Source organism: Hippoglossus stenolepis, chromosome 16, assembly GCF_022539355.2.
Source record: "Hippoglossus stenolepis isolate QCI-W04-F060 chromosome 16, HSTE1.2, whole genome shotgun sequence".
In the NCBI taxonomy this organism is placed as follows: Eukaryota; Metazoa; Chordata; class Actinopteri; order Pleuronectiformes; family Pleuronectidae; genus Hippoglossus; species Hippoglossus stenolepis.
In genome coordinates this window covers 16,562,497-16,580,042 of record NC_061498.1, presented here as the reverse complement: position 1 = coordinate 16,580,042, position 17,546 = coordinate 16,562,497, and the positions used below count along the sequence as shown (strand labels likewise).

General features: G+C 40.5%; 1 protein-coding gene and 1 long non-coding RNA gene across 6 annotated transcripts; one reads left to right on the top strand and one right to left on the bottom strand.

Moving 5' to 3' along the window:
• The first annotated feature begins 1,003 nt into the window (after nucleotides 1-1,003).
• Nucleotides 1,004-4,991, top strand: LOC118123156. The gene is made up of 3 exons (XR_004698556.1): nucleotides 1,004-1,461; nucleotides 2,683-2,894; nucleotides 4,222-4,991. It is a non-coding gene; the product is annotated as an uncharacterized LOC118123156 (long non-coding RNA).
• prr14 (proline rich 14) lies at nucleotides 4,631-17,031 on the bottom strand. Of its 5 annotated transcripts, none has more exons than XM_035180330.2 (11): nucleotides 16,911-17,031; nucleotides 15,475-15,503; nucleotides 15,202-15,381; nucleotides 14,248-14,410; nucleotides 14,098-14,148; nucleotides 13,291-13,331; nucleotides 9,041-11,950; nucleotides 8,803-8,947; nucleotides 8,079-8,188; nucleotides 7,192-7,260; nucleotides 4,631-6,329 (listed from the first exon to the last, which is right to left on the bottom strand). In XM_035180330.2, the coding sequence occupies exons 3-11, from the start codon at nucleotides 15,342-15,344 to the stop codon at nucleotides 6,029-6,031; spliced, it is 3,933 nt and encodes a 1,310-aa protein (XP_035036221.2). In that variant the 5' UTR covers nucleotides 15,345-15,381; nucleotides 15,475-15,503; nucleotides 16,911-17,031; the 3' UTR covers nucleotides 4,631-6,028. The 5 variants fall into 5 exon arrangements, with proteins under 5 accessions (XP_035036221.2, XP_035036223.2, XP_035036222.2 ...); XM_035180332.2 differs by having other exon boundaries at nucleotides 15,202-15,311; nucleotides 16,911-17,018; XM_035180331.2 differs by lacking the exon at nucleotides 16,911-17,031 and adding an exon at nucleotides 16,767-16,891.
• Between the last annotated feature and the right edge of the window lie 515 nt (nucleotides 17,032-17,546).

The window sequence follows — 17,546 nt, the reverse complement described above, 5'->3', positions numbered from 1 at the left end:
AAACTATGACGGCTGATGTTTCTGTTTCTATAGTTTTGAAGGAGTGTCAGCTCGTTAGTGATGTAAGACAAGGCCAAGGGGTGGCACGGTAGTACACCACCTCACAGCAAGAAGCTCCTATCCTGGTTTGTCCGGGGCCTTTCTGTGTGGGGTGCATGTTGTCCCCATGTTTGCAGAGGTTATCTCCAGGTACTCTGGAGTCCAAAGACATGCAAGAAGTGGATGTGTGCGTGAATGGTTTTGTCTCTAAATGCCGGCCCTGCGATATGCTGGGGACCCGTCCAGGGTGTGTCCTGCCTCTCGCCCAATGCCAGCTGGGATTGTGTCCAGCCCCCTCCTCAACCCTTTGAGAATAATCGGTATATAACGGAAATCAAGGCTAATTTGCTGTCACGAGACTCAAATATAATAAAATGTAGTTTAGCCAAAGTATTTACATGTAGCTGCAGGTATCAAAAACTATATTGACCAAACTGAAATGGTCTTTCTGGTTCCTGGGTGTCAATGGGAGCTGATGAAACACCACAGAAGACCCCTCTCATGCTCTTGTTGTTCTCCATGAGGGAAGATCCAGCTGTGCATGAGGTGGTACAGGGAACACTGGGTGACGTCAGCCCTGAAAAAAATGCAGTCAGGTATTCATCATCACAGAGCCACGGTGTCAAGTTAACACTCTGTCTCTTATCTCTGGCTATCAAAACCAAAGGGAAGGCAGGTGACTATAAAAGCTTCAGCACAAGAAGAGGCCTCGTCCGACCCCTTGGATTAGATACAAGAGTTTGAAAGATGGAGGGATTCTTTCTGTTGTAATGAGCATAAAAAGAGAGTGAACAGTGTCTTGTTCACGACTCCAACATGGACTTAGCACAGTGGAGTCTGTGGCGGTTTCACCCCAAGGCAAGACAAGTGGAGACACGCCTTCCCCCGGGTCCTGAGGAATGTGGTAAGAAAAAAGACACAAGGTTACAAAGCGAACGAAAGAGAGAGAGAGGAAGTTCAAACTCAAGGAACAGAATATACTATATATGTGTGAACAATGGGTTGACTAATCTGCGTGGGAGGGTAAGATACGGAGAGAAAAAAAGAAAAAACGGAAGAGCCTTAACAGTAAAATAGGCGTGGAGGTTTCACACAGTTTCACGCCCCAGCTCTCAATCCTGTCATTCAACAACTTGTATGGTAGAGGGACAGGTCGGCTTTTCACTCCTACTACAGGGACAGGAGAATGTTTGGATGAGCACATGTGGGATTCTTAACTGAAACTTTTTAAAGAAGGAAAGAAAAGAAAACCCTCATGTGGCAGGTGTGACCTTAAACCAGGGACAAGAGGACGAGGCACCTGCCAACTATATTATTAAGGCTTAAACATCATCCTGAGTAAAACACTGGATAAACCAAGGATACGCTTGTGGACTGAGACTGAGGAGCGGGTTCAGAGCGGTGCCTTTTAAACTGGATCAGGTTTGTATTTAAATGTTTAAATGTGGGCTATGAATGATGTTTAATAGCGTGTAAACAACTGGTCAGGTTGTCTTTGTTAAATCATTTTGGTCTCAGAGAACCAGCTTTTGAGTGGTTGATGTGTGAAGCTTTTGAGTCGTGTACGTTTAAAGAACAGAAACTTCAGTCAACTGAAGACACAAACCAGAGGTTTCTCAACACAGATGATTCACAGCTGTGTGTAACACGCTGTGGTTCACTCTGTGACAAACACTACAAGTATGCCAGTGTGGTCTGATCAAAACAGAGATAAGTTTAATTAGAATTTAATGTTTTCATTTCTCAATGACAGCTTTTCAATTAGACGGGAGGTTTCAGTACATTCAAAGTGCGAAGACACAAGGTTTTCAGGCTGTTTATTGTTGTTTTTTGTGGTTAACAGGAGACGCTTTAAACTCTGGATGTTCAGGGTACTTTCTGCTTCATGTCGGTAACACACACCCCTTCCACAGAAACTGTTATTCTGATTATTCCTAGAGGATGTGTTTAGACTTGTTTGAAACTGTTTCATTCGGTGAAGTGAAATCAAATGGAAGGTGAAAGTGAAATCAAATGGAAGGTGAAACTCAAATCAAATGTCATAAGCTGAAAACAAAAGTAAAACACAGCACATGAGTTGTTTGGGAAAACTTTTTTCATCAGTCTGTTTTAAAAACAAACCCAAGCAGCAGCCAGAAAATGGTAATAAAAGTTTTCACAGGAGCAAGATAAGAGATCATTTTTAACCCCTTAAAAATTACCCATACTCCCTGTGTGCCTTGTTGGGGCTCAGATAGGTGATAACTCTGTGTGGGAGTTTTGTTACTTTATGTACAGTCAAAACTAAATTAAAATTAAACCGGTGGTCACTAATTTCAGAATGTAAGCAGCAATATAAATAGATCAAACACGATCCATGAGGCCGGTGAGTCATAATACACGCGAGGTCATGTGCATTGTTCTGAAAATACGTGGAACGCTAGATACATTTTTACCTGTAATTAAATAAACACTTACCTACGCACGGCTTGTCCTCAGATAAATGGTGAAACTTATCTTAAGTTATTTGAGAAGTTAAAACATAGAGCAGCGATGCAGAAGTATCAAAACTGTTCTGTGCCTTTACAAACTCATACAAGGCGATTTTAGGAATTGTGGTATCACTCAGGTGAACCTTTATAAACATGCGGTTATGTTTTTCAGAGTTGAACAAATCACCTCAGACGTCTGTGAAAATGTCTGAGGACCCACTGAACACCACGCCAGGTTCGGCTGATGTTATGTTAGAGATGAGCAGCAGTGAAGGAGACGCCGCGTCCTGCCGGGAGGACAGGTACAACAGGAAACTGGCCATCTGCAGCATCATCTGTGGGATCTCCTGCATCGGGATCAAAGCTTTGATATATTCAGTCAAGGTGCTTTGTTGTCTCACTCTTCTTTCCCTCTCTCCCTCTGTCAGTCAAAGTGTCTAAAGCCTAAAGCTGCACATTCCTCCTGTTGTGAAAAGGACAGTTAGAAATGTAGTCAGTTAATGTCATGCGGCCAGGCTCGCTCTCACTACCTCTGCAGAAACAGCTCATGCACTCTCTGTTGGTGAATTCAATGTTCTCTGGATGTAGTTTACGTCTTTTATGCCCTCATGTGGACTCGAAGGGTTTTTACTTCCTCCTGCACACAGTGTCTGCAGAGGTCAAAGTCACTTCCTCCGTTCAGCTGAAAAAGGCTCCAGCATCCAGAGTTCGACGAGTTTAATGAAAAGCATCAGGGGGCGATGCAGACCCTGTGCATGCTGTACATGCCCCAATCAGACAATGCTAATTTATACTGTATATATTATACCAGGGGTCCTCAACCTCTTGTAACTTAAGGCCCACTTCTGATTGTTAGAAACATTCTGAGGACCACCTTTTCAAATAAGTTAAGATAAAGGAAATCAACCAGGTTGTAAACATTTGTTTTGCCAAAGTAAATACTTTGCTTATACTCTTAGTAAGACACCTCTGGGATATAAATTGATGAAGTTGTGGTGGGGGAGCGTCTGAGAGGCAGAGCAGCACTTAAAGTTTCCTTCTTGGCTAAATTAAAATAATTCAGACCATAGGACGTGAAATGATTGGTCGATATAAATAATCTGTAGGTCGTGTCTATAATGTTATCAATGTATTTCTACGCTATATGACATACTTTCCATATTTTATCATGGTGTTATATGATACATATTTCTATATATTTGAGGTCGATAGTATATTGTATGTCTAGTCTTATATAATGCAGAGATACCTTGAAAGTGCATCTTTGAACTACAGTGTGCATGACTTTATTTTACTTCTTGATGACATCACTTGTATGAGATCATGATAGGGAATCGTTGTCTGACCAATATCTGCTCTGTATTGATTTTTGACACATGAATATGGTTATGCATTTGTCCCTGCATATCCTTTACATATAAAACTGCTGGTGTCAAATAAGGAATTCATAATTCAATGTTTTTTTAGACTAAATTAAAGATGTAGGCCACGTTTGTTAGAGGAACGATTTTCAGAGTTTTCCTTATGTTGGGTTGTCATGAGATCAGAAGCGAAAATAAATCATATTTAAAAAGGGGAACACATATTTTCAACATATACAGCAGTGGGGGTCTGTGGGAGTATAAGTAGAAACTAATGTCAACAGGACAGATCCAATTATGTTCACAAAACTACAGAACTTGATTTGGAATTTTTGTCTTTACTTCTACAGGCTGAGAAAACAGAGGATTCAGTGAGATCCGCGAAGTATTCACGACAGGCGAGAAAATACGGCATCATATCCATCGTAGTGTTGATTTGCTGTTTGGCCATAATCCCCATGCTGATGGCGCTGATCTCATATCTTTTCACTCTGAAAGACTGATCGACTTTGGATGGACGCCAAACGACGGCGTGGCTCTTTCTGACTATGGAGGATTACAGAGACAGTGGACTGTACAGAGGTGCTCATGCTATATTACAAGAAGACGTGAAGAAACTGGTATTTACATGTAACACAAAAATAACCACTGCTGTAGCTTTTCTTGTTGTTGTCCCAGTTTCCGTCTCACTGCTTCCTCTTAAACATCCTCATATTTTACACAAGGAAACCACTCAAGAAAATAGTGTTAAAAACCGTCTTTTCTTACACGCTGTAATATTTATTTAATATATATGGACCACTCTAAATGACAATAGAAAATTCAACATTGCTGATAGTTTGAGACATGAAACAACTTGATACATACAGTATATCAAACATTACAATTCCTCACTAACGACCCAATCCTTAATATTTTTTGGGGTCTGTTCTAGAAGGCAGAGATCATGGCAGTGCTTCGTCAGAACATAAGAGGAGACCCTGCTCTTGTTGCACCAACATTATCTTGGCATTATTGCATTGTAAGCGTATTAACTTTATTAATATTGAATGTATCAATATGCTGTACCATATACAAACATGTAACAGAGACAATTTTGTAATAAAAATGACAAACGTAAGTGCTCTTGATTTGCTTGAAACACCTTGACGTGCCCTCTGAAAAAACAGCCACATTTACAAGAACATATGCCTACAAAACATCTATTTAAACTTACAGTTAAGGCAACTTCATTTTAATTTGGCAGAAGAAAATTAAACATATAGGCAATTTGTCAAGAAGTTGCATTTGCAATACAAATATAGACACCAGAAAACAATCCAGAGAGAATCACAGGTAATAAAAAGACGATCAGCAGTGGAATCTGGACACTTCCACTCTCGACTATAAATCTTCTCTGGGGGCCTGATTTGTTTCCATGTTACATTTTATACAACAAAAATCTCTTCAGCCATAAATTTACAAACACAAATAATTGTATAATTAAACAGGGTCTGCCCTGAGCAGAATAAAACGATTTTATCAATTTGTATTCAGACTGTACAGAAACGTAGTTGTAAAATTGGTTAAAAACAAATCTCTTGCTGGCATGTTTCAAAGTTATATTCAGCATTTAATTAAAAAAAATAGCTGCCTTTATAAATAACTTACAACTATGCTGCAACACCACTTCTTTCACACACTGCTTCCTTTGAACCAGACAGCGTTACAGAAATGTGATGCGGGAGGGAGGTTGTGCAGATTTGCGAAGCTCTGGGAGAAAGTCTGAGAAAAAATGCTGTGATACCGTACAAGTGATTACATCGAGAATATCGCGGAGGTAAAGTGGCGGACTGGGAAAATGGACGGCAGGAGTTTGACTACTATTATGATGATAAAAGCGACTTATTGTAAAATGCTTTTAACCAGTATATTAATAACCTTTGGGATGAAATACATTTATGGTGCTATAACGGATTGTTCTTCAAATTGCAGGCTACATCCTGAAGAATGAAAAATGCCATTCTTCAGTAGTAACATGTAACCACAACATTTAAAACACTGATTGTGCTGAAAGACTCACATGGGAATCTCCATGTTGAAAATACATTAGAAAAAGTCTTGTGAACAGCACTGCTGTGACTTTTTAAAAGATGTATCGCCATTTAAAAAAGGTATTCAGTCAGCTGTCTCTCTCTCATCATCATGTATCAACCACAAATTCAGCTGATCCAGCTTGGCACAGAGTAGTGAGTCCACGTCCTGCACACTGAGGGAGGGTTCTTCTTTTGTGAAGCTCCCTCGTCTCGTCCTGGAAGATGAACTTGTGGCCTTTCCGACACCAACTAGCGGCCTCTTTGGTTTTCTGGCTTCGCCGACCTCCAGGAACTCTAAAAAGCGTTTGAAACGTCTCTGGCCAAACCAGGACTCGGAGCCATTCTGGCGATTGAGAGGTACCTCGAATATGGTCTCCAGCCGGCTGAAAGACGTGGGACATATTCCAGTCAGTGAGTCAGTCCAGCGGGTTAAGGGACACAAATGACTAATAATGATGGATGAATGACATTTAGTCAGTCTGAGGACAGTGAAACTGTAGCTGTGTCCCAAATAATACTGCAGAGATTCCTTAATTCCTGTTAGTCTATCACAAAAAAGTATGTTGCTTTCTTACATACGATGCAACAACTGTGAACCTGGATAAAGATTAGAATAAACAGACCTGAACACGAGAGGTGCAGGGTTGTGACCCAAAAAATCTGGGTACTTGCCCCTCCCTCGATACCATCACTGAGGTGCTGTTGTTTAGCACAGCTGCTCAGCAGGTCAGACTGGTTGTACACATAATGTCCCCCAGCTGTGAATGTGTGTAACTGCACAGACTTGCATTCTTCCCAGAATAAATCAATTTGAAATAACTGTATAGAATTAGACCATTTGTCTTTAATTCATCCATTCATTTTAATTTGGGGCTACTAGTATGGATAAAGGTCATTTATTGTTATTTTAAACTTGTATACAGTAAGGCTGCACCCAGACCCTTTGTGTACAATGTCATACATATGCATTTTGTTTAATTAAGTTTTAATTCAATCATTTAAACAGACTAAAGGTCTGACTCATTATTGTAAAGGCAAATAATGGTTGTGTCTTTTTAAGATTCAACTTTATGTGTAGAAAACACAGCATAGATAAAGTTTTACTGTCCAACATTTTAAAAGGGAAATGATGGAGAAGCTGCATTTCAACTGCATATATTTTGGTTAAAGACTTGACCTTTAAAAAAGCAGTATGTGTCATCTATGTGCATCATTCAACCTGCACTTGTCTAATGCTAAGCTTACCTTTCGGGGGGTTTGCTGAAATTCTTATTGGTGTAAATTTCTTCCAAGCTGAATTCTTTCTTTTTCAGCCTGTAGTAGAATGAACATGGAAATCTATCAGTCTATTGATCAGAAAGTATTCAATGGAAAACCGACATGTATTGACACTGACATTCACTTTAAAGGGTAGGTCAGAGAGCGACCCATTAGGATGTGTCCTACTTTCATGTGTTAATTTGCCAATATGAACCAGAGGAGAGACTCCTGTGTGACCATCTCAGGCTAAATTCATACAAATAACAAATGTTACAACATTTTACAACATTTGACTGCATCTTTAAAAAACATATTAACCAGTGCACATTTTGAGTAGGACCTAGTGTTTGTTTATAAGTAAAACAAGCTAGGTAAACATTGCCTAAGATTTCCTGTGAAGTTTATTACATGCGAGTTCTGATAATTTACCTTACTTCTCCAGAATTTGTCATGTTAGCTTGTTTACAGATTTATCTGTATCTGAACTTGCTCCTTGCACTTATGGGGCAGGGAGGTGTTAAACAGAAACTGACATCTACTTTATTTGTTGACTTGACAATGAGCATGTCGACCCTTTTGTAAGCAGTGGATTTAAGTGGCTCAATAAAGGAAACACAAACAGATTTAGAGCAACTGAAATGAGTATTAGCAGAGAGATCTTTACTGGAACAAATGAAAATATAAGTAGAGGAAAGGTGGGAATACACAGATTTAAAAAATGATGTAGGATGATGATGATGATGATGATGATGACTTACCGATGTTTCACACAGAAAAAGTTTCTGAGTGGAACTTGTAATTTAGTTATTTCTTTGTCACACATTGTCCTACAGTTGAAGAATGAGGTTGGTGCACAAATATGGAGTACATACCTGATGGGTTTGGGTAGGCCCATGGGTGTCAGGTTGTTCTGAGGTTTGGGTAAAGTTTTCCGAATTCTGATGGATGAAACCTTCCCTCGTTCCTCGTGCTTTTGAACCACCTGTGATATACGATAAATGAACAGAGTTAAGAAGTATAGAATAAAATAAAAAATATCCTTGTTGACAGATTTACTGTGAAACAAGTTTGACATCTACAGTTAAACAGTGGAAAAAATAAAATGTACGATAGAAGCCTTCACAGAAGCCTCTTACTTACAAACTGTTGTTCACCAGCAACATAATATAATGTTTTCTCTTAATGAACCACTGTCGTAAATCTGGACTCAGACCTCAATATCCAATGACAATTCAATAATATTAAGCTGTGATTCATTTCTCTTATCTCCAATCAATAACTAATCAAGATTACTGATATTTCATCCAACCTCATCTTATATATATTTTTACAAAATGTTGTTTTGACTTAGTACAATTCAAGTTATACAATTTAGTTCATGATTTTACATTAATCTGGTTGGTTGATGTTAAAGAACAACCAGTGGGAAGAATATTTGTCTCAAACTACCAATCAACAAGTTCTTAAATCTGCAAACAAACGTGCAAGTTTACAGACCGATGAGTAAAGAAATCCACAGGGATTCAATACAAAATAACACACAGTTGTTGGCACACCAGTCGTGTGAGAATTCCATTCACTAATGTAAATAAGTACCTTGATCTCAGAATCAGACAAAGCCTTTTCCTCTCTTAACCCAACATCTTCATACTCGTGACTGGATGAACTTGTGTCTTCACCATCGTCCTCCTCCTCCTCACTCTGTTGTCTCCTCTCAGTCTCACACTCCAGAGGATTTCCACTACAAATAAAACCAAACAATTTGAGTGCACCTGAAAATAATTTGCAGGATCATAAAATATCTTGTTTTTAGAGATTTTAAAAAGTATGTTACCTGATACAAGAATCCAAGTTAGCAAGAGAGGAGTCGCTTCTTTGAAGGAATCCTGGAAGGTGCCTTGTGAAGGAGCTCACTGGGGACGTCAGCAAAGAGGAGATGGGAGAGGAAATGTGACAGGAAGTGCTGGGGCTGGCAGCAGCTCCTCTGCTGCAAACCTTCCTCGAAAGGAAAGCCAGTGGACTTGAGAGGAAACAAGACGCAAGAGCAGAGAGGGATGTGCTGGGAGAATGTGTGGCACTATGAAAGGGGTTGACGCCATCATACGGGGCAGACCTTCTGGATGGGTACACTTCCTTTCGAAGACACAAGGGAGCGATCTCCCTCTCCACCTCTATGCTGCAGACTGTGTGTCGGCGAGCTCGTCGAAGGAACTTGTTGGCGTGGGGGACGGGAGGGGTATGGGAAGAGTGGTGCTGATTGGACGAGTGAGTCCTGCTTTGATGTGGAGAATGCACAGAAGTCGTCCAGGGCGTGTCAAAGGGGTGGAGGGAGAGGATCTCTGGGCACGAGTAGCTGCGCAACAGGCCCCTTGTGAAGTCGACTTCTGACGAGCGAGTACCCCCTGTGACCAGATCTGTATCCTCCATCGTGATCGAGTTAGTCATCTCTTCACCTTTATGTGTCCTACTTCGCAAAACTCTGCACCTTCTCCTCTGGTTATCTGCTCTCCTTGGCTGAATGTTAACTCTTCTTGTACTCGACCTTAATCTTGAGACATAGCAGTGATTACTGGCTTCGGTGTCAGAGAGCAAAACCTCATCAGCCACAGGAAAAGGACTCTTTGCACTGTTGTCTATTAAATGCTTAATTTCATTATTTAATTGTACAAAACAACCTAAATGAGACTGAGCTGGGGAGGAATCAGGTTCGTGATTACTTTCAAAAGGTGTCATTTCAAAATACACTGGGTCCATTGTGCTTTTACATCTGCCGTCTTTACACTGGCAGTCTTTGGTTATCAAATGAAGGTCATCGATACATTGCTTTGACTCCTGGGTCTCACTTGACTCAGAAGATTTAACAGCACCTCTAAAACCCTTTTTGGGTCTTTTACTCTGACGGTTCGGTCCTGTTTTCAAGTTCTCCTCCCTCTTAGTGGGCGGAGAGGTTTTAGAATCTGTGGGTGTGAGTTCAAAGGGCAACGCTGATTGTATTGACAAGTTAGAGACCAAAGTGCTGTCTGATTCTGTCGTTGAACTTGCCTGGATTGGCGATTTACGTTTTAGTGGTTTCTTGGTTGTGTTCCTGCACTTACTCATGCTTTGAAGCTGCTTTTTATCAGGATGGATGAAAACGTCGGAAAGTGGCTCCGGCTGCACTTGTCTGGTAGAGGTGATTGCCACGGTGGTTTCCAGATCCATACGTTCAATGTTCACGTCAGGTTTACCAAAACCTGACCTTGTTTTAAGTCTTTTGCATGAACTAGGCTTTGTCTTGCTGCTTCCACCTTTTTGGTGATTCTCTGACACACCACTGCTTTTATCCAGTGAGCAAACCAACATAGCATCAGGGGAATTTTCAGTCTGTGTGTTAGACATGGCTTCATTTATCGCAGGAAGCATTTCTTGTCCAACCTTTCCTTTCCTATTTGCTCTTGTTGATGCAGCCTGTCTTTTTCTAAGAGGCTTCAGTGTTTCTTCCCCGTCTACAGTGGTATTCATTAACACAACTTCCTTCCTTGGTGGTCTGAGCCCTCTTAATATTCCACTCTCTGCAGCCACCTTTAATGACTCTTGGCTTTTTATATCCTCTGAACATGTATAATCTCTCAGTTTTTTCCTCTTCACCGTTTCTTGAAAAAGTTTCAGTCCCCTCTTTGACCGCCTAACACCTGCAGCTGAATCAGTGTCAGGGTTTATCAGATTTTCCAGCTGCCGAGTTTCTAACGTGGATTTCAGTGTCCTTCCAGTAGCACTGTCATTTAAGTTATTCAAGAGGCTTTCTCTCTCCGAGCTGCAACTTTCAATGTTCATGATATTGTCATCAGGCTGAGGACCGTCCGTGTCAAGCTGACAGACGGAAGAAGATGACAACTGAGTAAAGTCGGCTTTGTTTGATTGGACCGAACTCCTTTGAGAAAAATGCTCATCACTGACATCTGGGTTCTGTTCTTTGTTGACTTCCCATATAAAAGGCTTGGAGATCACTTTCTTCGATTCAGATCTATTTCCTGTGCGTTTTGTGGGCAGTGGTTTTGGACGGACAGCCTGCTTCTCTTGCGCCTCCACTACGCCGGACGTCTTCAAACTGGATTCATGCGAGGCACTTAAAGTGAGGGAGGCCTGCGACAGTGTGGATGACCGGACGACTGACCCAACAGATTCTGAAACTTGTTTAGAGACGCTGCAGGGTCCGGGAATGTCTTTCAAAGGCACAGAATCAGGCAAGTTTTTTTCTGTAAGAGTTATTGCACATTCATCTGCCTCTTCAGAGTTGTTGATGTCAAAGGCTAGTTTTCTTGAATATTCAAGGTCGCTGGTTGTCGCATTTTGTGCACCTTCTTCCTCACTAAGCCTCTGTTGATAAACTTCAGCCTCCTGATTCCCAGTCTCACTTTGTCCTATTGGCTGAAACATGTTGCTCAGCTCAGCATCGGATGTTCCATCTGGTCCGTGGTCCATGGACAGTGGGGGACTATTAGCCCTGAAGAGTTTAACAGGACTCATGACGATCTCTGTGAAACTGGCCATCTTCGACTTGAGTGACTGAAACAACGGCCCGATGACCCATCCCTTTGGGGCAGAGGCATCTTCAACAGTGTGTTCAACAGCCAAGCCCCGGCATAAACCGATGTCAGATTTAGAGGCATCAAGATTCTGTGTGGTGTTGTCAGCCGCCTGCTCGACTACGTTTTCTGCAGCAGAGACTTTTGGTTCATTCGAGGAGCTTATCTGGTCCTTTTGTCTAGAATGAAAAAGGAGAAAGGGAAGAATATTGTCATTATATCAAATAGAAACAATTACAAATGTCACAGATCTGATACGCATATTAATATATGTGCCGTGACAGATAACTGATAATATACCAGTTTTAATTATTAAGGTGCATCTGACTGTTTGGAAAAGACTAGGAGCAAGCCTGAAATACCTCCTTCCATATTGTTGAGATGAGATTTATTTTGTACAGTAACTTATTTGTTCTCCGGTTTATTGAGAGAATTGGTGTAATTAATTTTATGGAAAATAGAGTAGATACAATATAACCTGTAATGTACTCTGCTCCTTACATAAGATCCGGAACAATATTATATGGTTCACCTTGCATGTGATATTAAACATGATCAAGACGTTTGTGGTCAGTGTTCAGCTGTCCTACTATTAAAGTGGACACTGATGAAGACAAAGTAACACCCTATGTTTTTGTTTACCCACGATCTGAAAGTAGTTGAATTCAATAGAATTGAGTTTATAGTTAAGGCTAAGATTAGTGAAAGTTACACATGTTGCAGTGGGTTTGAATTCAATTCAATTCAAATCACTATATTTATCCGTTAGCAACTTCATTTGTGTTTATGCATCAGTGCATATTAAACACATATCTGAACATACAACACACAGCAAACCACATACAACATAAACAGTAGTGAGTGCAGCTTATAATCATAATATCACAACTGTTAAATAAATAAACAATAACTAGTGATGAAATTAATAGATAAACCATTGTTGAGTCTGATGAATGTTGGCACAAAACTAGTCTTACACTACGAGGAGTCGTCATCTGACATTTAATCTCCAAGTTTGAAGGACGACGTGAGTCAGTGACAGATCAGCACATTGAACATTTTCTTCTGCTCCCTGTGTCGATGTCTCAGATTGGAGTGCTGCTTGTGAACACTTCTGAGTGGAGGGCTATCAGTGCACGTATGAGGCATGACGTATCGCTGTAGATCTGAGTTGAATTGATCAGCCCCATTGTCAATGATGCCCAATCCAGCTATTTGAGTCAGTATCGGACCAATATCCAATAACAGTCTCAGATCAGTGCTTCCCTAATGAAAGCATTGATGTACTGTGCCAATACAAGAGTGGGAATCTGGCATCCTACCATTCACAAGTTCCCTGTTCATGAAAACCTTAAAAATATGAATACGTTTACTTTGTTTTGTCATGGAAGCCGTTCAACCATAGTTCCTCATTCACCATTATTACGAAATCAAACAAATACATATCTAGACCTTTTAAATAAACATAATAGTGAGCAGTTTCTCCACATAAGTAAAAGATTTGCCGTCACACACTTACGAGTTTTGGTGCTCTGCTGCAAGAGTAGAATCAAATCCATCCTGCAAAATAAACACAAACATTTCAGTTGTTGTTAAAGAAACTTCAGCTGTGTTTGGTAAAGACATCGTTACCATTTGAGCTGCTGATCCAACCTACAACAAAACACTAAAATGCAGTTGTCTATGAACAAGCATTATATACTCATTTTCCAAACCTTGTTCATAAAAATGTAAGAAAGCAGCACACATTCATGATTACTGTGAATTTGTTCAAAGGCCTCTGACTTTCCGTTTTTGCCTTCTAGCAAATTACACTTTTACTCCATAGATTTTTCGATATTTTCCAAGTTTTAGAGAAACCTCCGTTCAGATGAGTGGCACTCAGTTTCCTGCTCATTTCAGCCAATTTACTCATTTATCCATTTAGTCATTTGTGTAGGTTCTGGTACATAAAACTATTATAGCTATTGTTTTGTCCGACAAGGACCGAGGAGACAATGAAGATACTTTCTGTAAGATCTACAGTCTGTGCGTTAGTGGGTCACATTAAGATACTCGATTGCTTGTCTGTGTCAGATGCAGCAGACCGTGAAGGAGGATTAAAATCACTCAATTAACCCTCACACCCTGCTCACTGTACTGGTCTCCAGTGTTGCCATACACAGGCCTATGGTAAAGCTGCTGCACAAACAGATTAGACACTGTCAGCTTTATAACACCAGACAATACTCCATCAATTGTATGCTAATAGACAGTAAGCAGGAGATTGAGAACCTAACAGGGATACAGCAAGGGTCGAGTGAGAGCAGGGAATGATAAAACTGACCTTGTTTTCTGTGCTTTCCACTATCAGCTGCGTGGACTGGGACACTTGCACCTGCAAATCAGAGAGATGCACAGGCAAAGCATGAGCAGTGACTATTCATTACTCAAGAAAGTCTAAAAAAAATCTATTTGTTATAAGTTAAACATTTACCATGCTTTCACTCTCTCTTTGTCTCTTGCTGGGGGACGGACTCTGTCTAGATGTTGGCGGAGTCGCTCCACCATCTGCGGTGCTCTGCTTTTTAGGTGTTTCAGCTCCAATCCCTTGAATATGACCACTCCTCCTGTGTCCAGATATTCCATCATTCGTGCAGCTGAAGGGATTTTTGAAAATGATTTAGCCAACATGGAGCATTTCTTGTTTCATATACAGTGAAGAGAAAAAAGGCAGTGCAGTAAGCGCACGATGCATCAGTAACAGAAAAAAAAACATTTTTCAATATCAAAGCTACAGACAAAATATACTGAGGCAATATATCTATCTTTTGCAATATAATCATCTCACATTCCAAGAACAGTTTTGGTGACATCTAAATCTGCACCATGCATAGCAGCATACTAGAAAGGAAAACAGCAGACAAAGAACGCTTTTATGATGAAATATATTTTATAAAGCTACATCCAGACAACATTTTCGTTTGAAACCAGCATTTTCAAACTTAAACTGTATTTGTCTACACCAGCGTGTCATGTGATAGGAGCCTTATGATTCAGTAAAGGCTACATCTTGACCAAAAAGAACCAATCAGCAAGTGGTTGTAAGTGACTAATTTCCTCCAGACTAAAATGCAGCCCCTGAGTTTTCAAACTAAAATGGGTCCAGCAGTATTTCCAAACTTCTCTGTTTTAGCGACTCTAAAGCTCTGTAGTAGTGTGGACACCCGGCGTATCTGTAGCAAAGATGATGCGTTATTTGAATGAAAACGTAGGAGTGTGCGTGTCGCCAAATATTTGTACTGCAAACGTTCCATTATGTGTCCTACTCACAGGTGTTTTCAAGTCCTAACCACATGCGTCCATAAATTAAATAAGTGCCAAAAAGCAAGAAGGGGAAAAGAAATACACCGACAGCAAAAGAAAGCAGAAGGTGCCGGGACAACTATACCTGGGAGTGACGGAGGAAAGGGGGAGGAGAGGTGGTGGAGGTTCACTGTGGGGAGGTGCACTACAGAAAGGGTTTGGGGGAATGGCATCTTCATCCATTGGACAAACTATCTGAGGGAGCAAGTCAGAGGGATAAGTCAACATTCCCGTGCCCTCGCCCTCTCTCTTTCTCCAGTTTTCCCTGCGAATAACAACAATGGAAAAAAAACGTGCAGGGTATCATATCAATATAAACACACTTCAAAATAGGTCTTAAAAATTAGGCTTTACTTACTTTTATGGCCTTTGGGATGGATGTTTATTCTAAAATGAAGAATAAAACAGGATTTCTTTATGGTTTATTTTCAACATTCACATGTAAAATAACCAGGGCTACAACTCATGAATATTTTTCATTGATGTAAAAATCTTGATTTAAAATTGAGAGGCTGGAAATAAAAAACTAAACGCAGACATACCAGGTAATGTAAAGTTATGTGACAAGGTTGGGGACATATGTCCAAAAATGATATAAACAAATTCACAAATCAGTCAATATCGATCATTATCACAATAATGTGCCATTATTCCTTCAAATTTAAAGAGTGATTTTTGCTCCTGAGTGAAGGTCGTGGTTTTAAACTCTTCTTTCTGACAAACACTTGATAACAGCAAAACAATTTACAAACCTGAGGATTAGTAATGAGTTTACATCCTCACTGTGCTACACAATGCATAAGCAACATATCAGTATATATTAAATCTTTGTTATATTGATACTGATGAAAATCACATTGTGATAGTTAACAATATCATTTTCAACCCTACATGTTAGAGACGCTAACATAGAGAAGTAAGAATAAAATAAACATTTAGTGGACAACACAACTGATAAAGGCTATTTATGGGACCATTCTTGGGGAATTTAAATCAAATTGATTTAGACACATGCACATTTCATTTAATGAGGATGAATGTGATTCATAAAGTTAATAAAAGGTTGTTATATGTTATTATTTCTCAAACAGTCATTTTCTGAATTGTTATGACACCGATTTAATAACATTTACGCGAATCGGAGATTATTTTCTAATCACAATCTACGGTTTAGACTGAAATATTTATAATCAATATCAGGACAACAATTAGCTCAGGAGGCAACAGCATGAGACGCATGTCTTGGATTTAAGCAACGACTCAGTCATTGTCTTCAGCCTCGGTTCACTTGAGAAAAGTTAGCTCCATCTATTAGCTTTGCTCGCTAAGCTGATGTGTTGTGTCACATTAGCCACACACATCTGCTTCAAGCTCATCCCAATCATGTCGGTGGCTGTTTTCAAAAGATGTGGCGGTTTGACCCATGCGGAGCGGGGTCTACTTGCTGGAATAGACACCGTTTCACATTCAAAGTTTTAGAAATGAGAGAGCACGTTAGCAATATGACATGCTACTGTTAGCTGCACAGAGGATTCAGTAAAAGAAATAGCATGAGCCTTTTATTTTGTTTAGCTAGCAGAGCTTCACTGTGACGCCCCGTCAACATCGCATGGTTCGGCTAACGTCGATATTCACCGTCCCTGTACGTACACTCTCAGAGCCAGGTAGTAGCCGTAGCCGGGAGCTGTCATTCCTCCCAGCGTTCAAACGCATTTCAGCAGAAAGCGAGTCTAATCACAGCCCGTGTCTAAATCACGCACGTCTTTTAAATGCGACTCATAGTGAACAACTCACCGGGGCCGCTGAGCTGGACCGCGGGGTCGATTCTCACCGTAAACAAGACATGTCGGTCGGCGCCCTGCAGCGACTCTGATGAATCCGTTTTGCGAATCCAAGGACCGCTCACATGCAGCAGCCAATCACAACGCGAGTCCGCTTTCCGCCGGCGGAAATGTGACCAATCAGAGAGGACATCGAAGCGTCGTAGGCGGAGGCCAGCCAATAGGAGCACGGAGACATAGAAGCTGGTAAGAAATGTCTTCTATTATGTCCCCGGCTGACCCATTCTTTTAAAAGACCTACATTTGATCAAGTGAGTGAAATGAACGAGTCAAGACTCCAGGCTGGACTCCTCAGGGGCCCCGGACCCCCAGGAGCCCCCCACACCCCAGGTTGATCATCAGACTCTTCATAATTTGATGAGTTTAACATTTGTACAATAAAATATCAACCATGATCCTCCATCTTGTGCCAAAATCAGTTACTGTTGCATCTTGCAATTTTTTTTATCACATTGAATAATTTTTGTATGTATGTATGTCAAGTAACCTACAGCGAGGTAGAATTATTCCATCAGTACTGTGAGGCTGCAACCATCATATATAATCATTATCCATATGTCTGAGTATTCTTTTCTCTAGTAAAAAATAT